The sequence below is a fragment of the Fulmarus glacialis genome, unplaced genomic scaffold, assembly GCF_000690835.1.
Source record: "Fulmarus glacialis isolate BGI_N327 unplaced genomic scaffold, ASM69083v1 scaffold39120, whole genome shotgun sequence".
NCBI lineage: Eukaryota > Metazoa > Chordata > Aves > Procellariiformes > Procellariidae > Fulmarus > Fulmarus glacialis.
Genome location: NW_009186526.1, coordinates 646 through 10,120, shown reverse-complemented (window position 1 = coordinate 10,120; position 9,475 = coordinate 646). Strand labels below are relative to the sequence as shown.

Genomic DNA, 9,475 nt, shown 5'->3' with positions numbered 1-9,475 from the left:
TCTTCCGATTAGTTAAAACCAAAAAACTTATCTCCTTTATAATATTCCTTTTGTTGTAATTCTCAAGTTACTTTTCCAACTTTCTCCCTCTGATTACATTTATGGCCAAAGAGGATGCTAAAATCAAAAATCATCATGATCAACTGCGTGTTCACAGAGAAAATGTTATCTTTTATGTCACTGAATTTAACATTATTGTCTAACTGTGTATCCTTTTATGTTAAGTGTTATTTAAGAAGAGTCTGTTTCCTTCAGTTCCTTTTTTTTCTCTTTACCAGACTTCTTCCCTACTTCTAACCCCTCTGTACTTCTGCCAATTCTAATTCTGTAAACTTTTTTTGAGCTGCCACACATACTATTCTAGATCAGATTATATCATCTATTTTTCATTTCAATACATGTTTCTTTATGTTGTTTCTCATACTTTCTAACGTTTTTGTCTATCTTAGTGACAAGAAACTAACACGTAGTCACAGTCTTCACCAAATAGTCTTTAAAAAAAAAAAATGTTGATTTTTGCTTGGCACAATAAAGTCACACAGAACTTTAGTACACTCCTAGTCAAGTTTTCGCCGAAAAAGCTGAACTTCATTTGTCATCTCCTGTCCCTTTCCTTAAGTTATGGTTTAGAAACAAGACTTCTGTTACTCGGATTTTGAACACTAGGGCCTCCAACTCAGCCTGGCTGAAAATAGCCCCAATACAGTTCCTTGGCCTTTGTACTGCCAGCAATAGGGATCCCAAGCCTAAAAAGGGCACACAACGCATACGGTTTAACTGCAAGGTTTACTAGTTGAAGTAAACCTAATTAGAAAAAAAAAATAGCTAAGGACATGGGATACAAGTTAAACATTGGTACTTTTCTGAAAAGAAGCCCGAGAATGTTTTCAGATTACAATTTCATCCACAGAATCAAATGGCAAAGGTGTGGGACATGTGGGAAAAATCTGACTAGGCAAGCTTAAGGATCTTATCTGAATTGGTTCTAGGGGGATATTTAAGATACTTGCTTTATTTTAAGTCAGCGTAGCTGTTCACTAGGTGAAACTCAAATAATATGCTTAAGTAAATGTCTGAATAGAAGTGGGAAGAGGTCATCTGTTTTCTAATGATTTTAGTCATAATACTAAAACCATTTCAAGATTATTAGGAATGACGCAATTATTTGGAAAGAGTCATGTTTTGGAACTAACCTGTCAAGACTGGAAAAAAAACCCAAGCAAATATGAAGCAAGTTTCATTACATCTTATTAAGTACAACTCCTGGTGATCTCTGGAAATTCTGCACACAGAGAACTACCAGAAACACGTTTAGCACCAGGTGCTGAACCCACAAAGAGAAAATTAAGTGCTCTTTGGAATATTTTACCAGTCAATGCAGCACAAAAAGCCATATACATCTTTTTGCCTTAGCTGTGATGGGAGTAGATTTTCTGTAGAAAATAAAAGTACATTTTATCTTTAAGCTTCACAGTAAGACAGCCAAAAAAGGAACAGTGCACTTCGGAAAACGTTGGTCCATTCCTAAGAAGGACTAATTACACTTAGGGTTTTTCACCGCTGGAAAACAAATGAAAAGCCCAAAACTAAACCAAAAGTAGTCTAGCATCATTGACTACCTTATTTAAAGATATTTTATTTAAATTTATATTTAAAGTTTCTTAATCTCCTTTATACCTTAGTGAGTCTTATAAGTGAGAAGGCGGATGTAAACACGATAGTCTTCAGCTTTTAAAGCTATTTCACTATACAGAGTGACCAGAACTCATCACACTTCTTTACAAATCAGCCAGCTGTTCAAACAACTAAACTAAATCCTGTTGCTAGGAGAATAGCACCAGGCAGGGAAGACTTGAACAAACATTATGTTTCAAAACAAACCTTAATTCATCCTCACAACAGCAAGCAGATAAGAATCTGGTAGTCTAAATGAATACCAACAGCAAAGACAAATTATGGGATCTGCAAACAACTCTGTGCAAGAACTCAGCTCTAATAAAGCACAAAGGTGTTTCTAAATCAAAATCAATTAATAGAATATAGGCCAAAACTCATACGAAAAGAAAATTGCTTAAAGTCACAGAAAGCACTGCAACCTTGGGCTATTCTACTACTTGTAGAGTCTATACAATATCAGAAATTAACTGGCAAGGAAACTACATTCCATCATGCTGAATCAAACAGAGACAAGCTAAATTTTATAAGGTTAGTTTGACCTCACATTCCCCAATTGTAAAAAAAGTTACTAGGGAGTGGTGACCCCTACTAAGCCAGACAGCTAGTGCCAGGATCAAGCAGGACAATACACTGTGTATCTATTCAAGCTTACTCTTAGAAAACTGGGCCCCTAAACTATAAATCAAGTAAAGGCTTTTTAAATTTAACAGAATTACACAAATCTTCAGATATTTGCTTCACTGCACAACTAATCCTGCAATTCTCTACAAGTACCAATTAAAACCCAAAACAAAGCTATTTTTGCACATAAGAGCAAAGATAATTTTTAGGATATAAGATAAGCTGATAAACTGGGACATCCAAGTAGCCATCCCATTACACAATTATAGCTCGATTCCATTTTAAATTAAGGCTGCAATCAAATAACTGCCCCCCTTCAGAAAACTTCATAGATCCTTTAGAAAGTGAATAGTAGCTCTGTGCTTGCAATTACTTTGATTTAACACTTCAAATATCTTTATTCATCTTAAAGGTCACTCAGCTTCGCAGTAGGCCTCTTGATTTCATCTGCCAAAATAGCTATTCACTGCATCACTTATTCCTAATCACTTTTGGTGGAAAGAGTTGAATATATCAAACAGGTTGATGCAAATCATCGATACAAGAATTTCTTCATTTTCCAATTAACTAGCAGCATAGTCCCCACTCTGGATATTCACCTTAGCTGTGTAATCCTGCCATTGATTTCCCTGTAGCTCCTGCCTCACATCCATGTTTTTCATAAGATCGTAACAATCAAATCAGAAAAATGAATGGACTATATAGATGGATTTTTAAGATCAAACCAAGTATGAAGTACAATTTTGCTTCAATATAAGTATGAGACTGGTGATGGATCAAAGACACTGCAGCACCTATGAGCAGAGACAGTTTGAATTTAACAGAGATTTTTCCAACAGAAAGTATACCACAATTCCCGGGATGCTATAAAGTCGTAAGAGATTCTTCATCGAGTTATATTTTTCACGCTAGACAGGAGAAAAATTTAACTTCACACTCTATCTGCACTCTAGGACTGAAAAAGCTGTTGCAGCAACAGAAAATTACTAAATCACAACTTCAGTATTCTCTGCAACATTAAAGGTCAGGTTTAGGACCAAAGCAACAGTTCTGCATCCCCTAGGCAGCTCCTACCTCTGTAAAAATGACTCGGTAAAAAAATCAAAGAATGCCCAGATCACAAACACTTAGCTGTGCCTAAGACAACATTCACACTAAGAACGCACACTGGAACTTCCAATGGGACAACACAGCTTATTTACTACTGCAGACACCTTGATATCAAGGGAATTCCCCTAATGATACCCACTAATCCTGCAATATCTTTTAAGTCTGCAAAAAGGAATTGCAGTGGAAAACCCCACTAAGGCCCTTAAATAGTACACAGGCTTTGTGTTTGTCTTTCACACAGTTTTCCTTCAAACTAGTTATCCAAAATCTTACCTAAACACTTAAGTAGGTAATATAAAATGTCATTGCTTTCCTCTTTGAGGAGCTGTGCAATTTTAATCTCCAGATGAAATAAATTTATTATTTCCAAATGCAGGCTTATATTCACCCCTACTGTACAGATGGCTCTATTCAGTTGTAAGTCTGATTACTTTGGGTAAGTCAGAACCCAAGCTACATGGTCTCTATTCTTTGCAACAGCATACATTGAGTCGTGCATTGAAATCCCACTTTGGTTTGTAAAGCTGACTGGTTTTTGCTCAGTTTTAAGATGTGTGGAGTTTGTTTTCAAGGAACCAGAACCTACAAAGTAAGATTTGCTGTAACCTGCATATAAGTAAAGGTACTTGAGAAGTTTGTATTTCAGTGTTACCTGTTCTTTAAGACTACTATACATACAATGGTCTGTTTTTCCCTTTCCGTAAGTGCAGTCTTAAAAATTAAAAGAAAACAGATTAATAAAACTTAAAAGCTCTTGATACGTACTTTCAGTTTCTAAACACTGTGAATTAAAGCTTCATACCTGAAAGGAACTTAAGACAGATAGCCTACCTGACGGCTGCCATAACCAAAGGGAGTACTTGATAAATTGGTGGTAACACTGTGTAGGATAATTTCACCACTCAAAGATCCAGAAGCAATGTAGCAATCATTCCAATTATATGTAATACATGTGACTTCATCTTTATGATCCTGTGGGGGAGGAAGGTTAGAGGGAGAGGGTTAAAGACATGCAGGATAACCATATTCCTTCCTAAACTATCCTTTTGCAGAAAAACTTCAGCTTGATGTTTTTTTCCTGACCATCTGTAACATTTAAAAACATTATTTAAAAGTTATTATGGAATAACCCAGAAAACAGCAGCAGAACATACCGAAGATCAGCCATTATATTGTAACCACTGTTTGATTGTTTTCAGAAGACTGTTTTAATAAATTAGTAAAGATGATGCTGTAATTATATACAATATTTTAAATAAGACAACCATAGAGATATCTCCCACAGGTGTCATTAATGTTATTTAAAAAGTAAAGTCTTCCGGAAACCAGTGATATTTGAATACACTTTCTGTTAATCTAATGTACTACTGCCAACTTCCCCTTCTGTCACTTTTAGTATTAACACATGTATTTACCAAATAGCTTTTTAGTATAGTCATTTGCAATGATGATATTGTGTTTACTGAATACATAGGGGAAGAAAATCAAGTACTTCTAGCCCAAAAAGGAGAAAAAGATATTTAAAATACTGTATTAGCTACTTAGTAGTTTTGTTTCAAACTGTAACTTTAAAAGTCCAAGAAAAAAGAATAAATCACAGCTAAGGTTTTATAGCCTCTTTAACAGTGGTCCTAAATGAGGGCAAATCATCTACTGAAGGCATCATGGAAATATACTAGACCATCCTAAATTTTGTGCATCATAACAAGGTTTTAGGGAATTCATACTGGATTAGTTAGAAGACGACAACCATGTCCCCGTTTTGCATAACGTTAGTTCTACTACAGTGTTCTACAAATACAAAAGTGTTTTCTTGTTTGACATATCAGAAACAGCAATTATATGAAATGCTGCCCTTGGAAAAAAATCCCATCAGAGAATATCAACACAAATTTGCAAAATAAGAAGCCTATTCTGAAAATTTAAACATACTTTATTATAGAATTGTATTCTGACGACATCAAGTTAAGTATGCTTGTTAAATTAAAATTACTATTTACAGCACATAAAGAACACAAACTTGAACAAGACACATATGTGTGCTACCTCCTATCTGTGAACTTGTTCCTAGAGATACATGATTTAGAGAAAATGTATTTTTTACAATTGGCAGCAAAATCTGGAAGTCATGAAAGCTACAGTTCTTTCTCAGCCAAACTTACCTTAAGGCTACGGTAAACCCTTCTGGATTTCAGATCCCAGATATTAACTGTGTTATCAAGGCCTCCACTCACAATATATGAGGAACTAGAATTCAAGCTCACACATGTCTGTTTTGCCTGATGGAGAAGGGAAAAAAAAATATGTTAAAGATAATTAAAGGGATTTATTCAAATCTACTTAAAAGCATATAGATGTGTGTTTTCAGCTTCATTAACATAAATGGTCCCACTGACCGACAGAACTATTGGTAAACTGTAGTCATTTCCCACCAAAAGGCATTTAAAATCCAGTCCAGTTTGGGCATAGGTTTAACATACTTTAAGATTTAAATACATTAATTAATAAACTCTGAAATGCTCACATTTTCCTGTTCCCATTTCAAATTTTTTTAGCACCTTTTCCTTCAATATGCATTTTCCCTTTAAATTATAGCTTTCTAAAGTGCAATCATAGGCTTCTATTCAGGTACTGAGTTTTAAAAAAAAAAATGCTAAGTTTAGAAAAAAACTCCTTAAAAGAAAATTAAAAAGTTGTCTGAGTCAGGTACTTCACATTCCCAAAACATTACAAAGAATATTATAGCAGCAAACCTCATAATTCAGTAAAGTGATTCTTTTTAAAATAATCACTGAAGTACCAGCTTTTGAAAAAAATGTCAATCTTAATGATAGACCTACATCAAGGACAAATTATTATTCAGTTTTATCATGTTGAAAATTCACTTTTAAGTTCCTGAGATTTGAATTAAGAAAAACAAGTCCATCTAATTATTGACATGGTAAAATTGGAAATGATGCATTAGTTATAGATCAGATTCAGTGAAATCTCCAGGACAAACACTCCACCTTTGAAAGTGTTTGCTTCAGCAACCTAAAAGCCTGGTTTGAACACCTTTTCAGAAAATTTCCAGTCCAAATTAGCATTACAATAGCTATCCAAAGAGAATAATTAGAATGGTTTAGAACACTAACAAGTTATTCAAGTATCCATGTCAAGAGACTCTTCTAAAACTAAGTCCAGCTTTCTGAAGAGTTTATAGTGCCATGCTTTCATTTAACAGGAAAAAAAAACCCTGACCATAACAGAAGTTCTCCTATTTCACTTACTTCCAGAAGCTAGCGCACGTATGCTTCAAGCACAACCTTTATATACACTCCTGTTTTTCAATGTACAATTCACAGGAATGCATAATACTGACAACTCAAATTGGAAAATGAAGTTCAAACTTGAGCTCTGTTCCGTCACCTACACATTAGATCAAGTTTGAACCCCTGACTGCCTCGGGCTGTCACACTGAGGTTCAACAGGCACATTCCCCTAGCAGAAAGGCATCAGATGCTAGTACAACCATATTCATATTTTATTACTGGTAGAACTATTTTAGAAGCACTACTCCCCCCACTCTGTATATGTATTTAACTATACACAAGGAAATGTTTGTACATACATGTCATAACTCTAACAATACTAAAATTAAATTGATCCCAATATGCAGAACAAATGTGATACAAACAGTACACAAGGTGGAGTGGGGAGGGGAAACAGGGAACAGCATTAGTAATACTTACTCCTTCAGCTATTTCAAAGAGTGGAACAGGTTTGCTTTTACAGCTTGAAACAACTATTTTATCACCAGCAGCAGAGGCAGTGGCCAGGTATCTATCTTAGTCATAGGTTATGGACCATAATTGTATTATACTGCTGATTAATAAAAGCAACAGTAAGTTTCCCTTACTGAACAGAAGACAGATTGGTTAAGCAGTCTAAAGTACTGTACCTTGAAGGGACCTAGAAATAGAAACATAAGGCTATTTTCCAAGCTTTCATTAAGAAGCTCTTGCATTAACTACAGCCCTTACTTCCCAATACAAGGCAGAGCAATTTCTTTCAGAGAGAAGAGGAGAAACATCTGGCAGATATTATTTAAGACCTCTCTACCGCTAAGGCAGCATATCCAAAAACAACAATTTGTTTCCTCACCACCCCCAAGTAAGAGCCCCATTTACCACTAGAGTTCAAAGGAATGTCTGTTGCTATTAGCAGACTATGGATTTAAAGAACAGTCCTGTACGTGACAAATGTTAAACTACTTCACCATATAGTTTCTAGAGTACAATGAATGTTTGCTAATTTGTCTCCCTCTGTACCAAGGGAAGAAAAACAAAAACCCAAAAAGAACCTTTTATGACACCAAGTACCTTAAAATAGTAAGAAAAGCCTTCAATATAGAACTACAGAGCAGGGAAACTGCCTCTGCACCCCCACGAATCTAATCGAGTAATCATTTAGATCCGTGTTCTGTATGCATGTTCAAAAGCATATAGAGTAAGATACTTCACTGTTTCGGTTTTGGGGGATGAAGAGAAGACTAGGCAGAAGAAAGTATGACATGACAAGGCAGACTGTCTATAGCTGAAGTTTACTAAACAATACATATATGTATATAATTTTCATATATATATAGTTATATATATACACTTCAATTTTTCTGCAAGCTCCATAGCTAAAACATTCATTTGTGCTCTGATTGTTTTAACTTTTTTCTCATACATTCACTTATTTGCAGACTTAGAGGACAGACACATTCAGAACTTGCAGGACTTCATTGTTGCGTGTCCTTCTTTTACATCAAGATCAGACACTGCCACCTTTTCCCGTGACAGCCATACAAGCTGTTCACCTGACAGTGCACTGTTTTCATGCAATTTCTCATATATTCACCTAACACCTGGCACCTCATATCATTATCCTATAATAGGCTTCCAAATCAGAGGTGAAAGGTCTAAATGGGCCAGATCCATTTTCATGCATAAATCACCACCATCCTATGGAAGTTTTCCTAAACATCCAACACATTTGTGCTTCCTCTGTAAATGCTACAAATAGCGCAAGGAAAAGCAGTGCCTACAGAGTAAGAAGTAGTGTACGCTATCAAAGAGAAGCTGTTCAAGGAAAAAAAACCACACAAAAAAATCTTTCATTACAATTTCCCTCTCTACACTACGTATAGAATTTTACTACCCTAGCAATTGCTTTGTTCAACCTTATCAGTAAATTAAGCACTGCCTTGAAAGTGAATATTGTAATCAACTATTGAAGAAACAAATGAGTAAGCTTTACAGTTGGTAGGCAATTCAAGCATATCATAATCATTAAAAAAGTGTTAGCCTCCTAAAGGAAGAGAAACTTTTTCAGAAGCATTTACCAGTGTGAGTTTATTCTGTAAATCACGCTAACACAGAGAACCACAAAGTTTTCTTCATAATATATACAAATCTTTTTATGCAAGACTTCAAAACTGCATCAGGCCTGTGATTTACAGACACTTTAATAAAAAAAATTCACCGCAATTTTGCAGAACACCCACAAAACTATGGCTGAAACTGTAAAGGATACTATTGCTGGCCCAACATAGTGAGCTGACTGGATGTGGGGGTGTATGTGGGTTGAACTGCTCCACCACAGTTAGAGATGAGGAATCCCATATTTTAACGTCATCTCCTGATGAAGCAAAATGTATGCTTTCTTGCATGGCTGCACCTGCTTTTGCAAAAAAAAAATTAAAAAATGAAAATACATATATATATAAAAAGTAAAAATATATAATAGGCAACCTTACAAGTCAAAAATAATTTCATCTATACCATTTAATACTGTTTTCCTGATAACCAGGACATTTATCTGGAGAGTTACACAATTAGTACCGTTCAGCTGAATATACTACTGAAAGCAGCAGACACTCCACGCTTTTGTTTCTTGAATTCTTGCAGGAAATGTATGCTTTCCTTTTCACAAAGGAAAAGCCATCCCCTCTATGGTATCAAGAGACTAAAATGATGGTTATATCTCCACAGAGTTTACAGCTGCCTAACACGAAGCTGTGAGTATTCCAAGGACTCTCTTC

The 9,475-nt window shown here is 35.3% G+C and overlaps 1 protein-coding gene across 1 annotated transcript in view; it reads right to left on the bottom strand.

Moving 5' to 3' along the window:
* The window catches only part of NEDD1 (neural precursor cell expressed, developmentally down-regulated 1), a 19,743-nt gene extending 10,638 nt beyond the window's left edge, over nucleotides 1-9,105 (bottom strand). Inside the window, exons 1-4 of the mRNA XM_009588108.1 lie at nucleotides 8,968-9,105; nucleotides 7,140-7,234; nucleotides 5,571-5,687; nucleotides 4,240-4,380 (exon numbers count right to left, since the gene is read on the bottom strand). Of these exons, the coding sequence (XP_009586403.1) occupies nucleotides 4,240-4,380; nucleotides 5,571-5,687; nucleotides 7,140-7,234; nucleotides 8,968-9,103 (489 nt within the window). The 5' untranslated portion in view covers nucleotides 9,104-9,105. The remainder of the gene's footprint in view (nucleotides 1-4,239; nucleotides 4,381-5,570; nucleotides 5,688-7,139; nucleotides 7,235-8,967) is intronic.
* Between the last annotated feature and the right edge of the window lie 370 nt (nucleotides 9,106-9,475).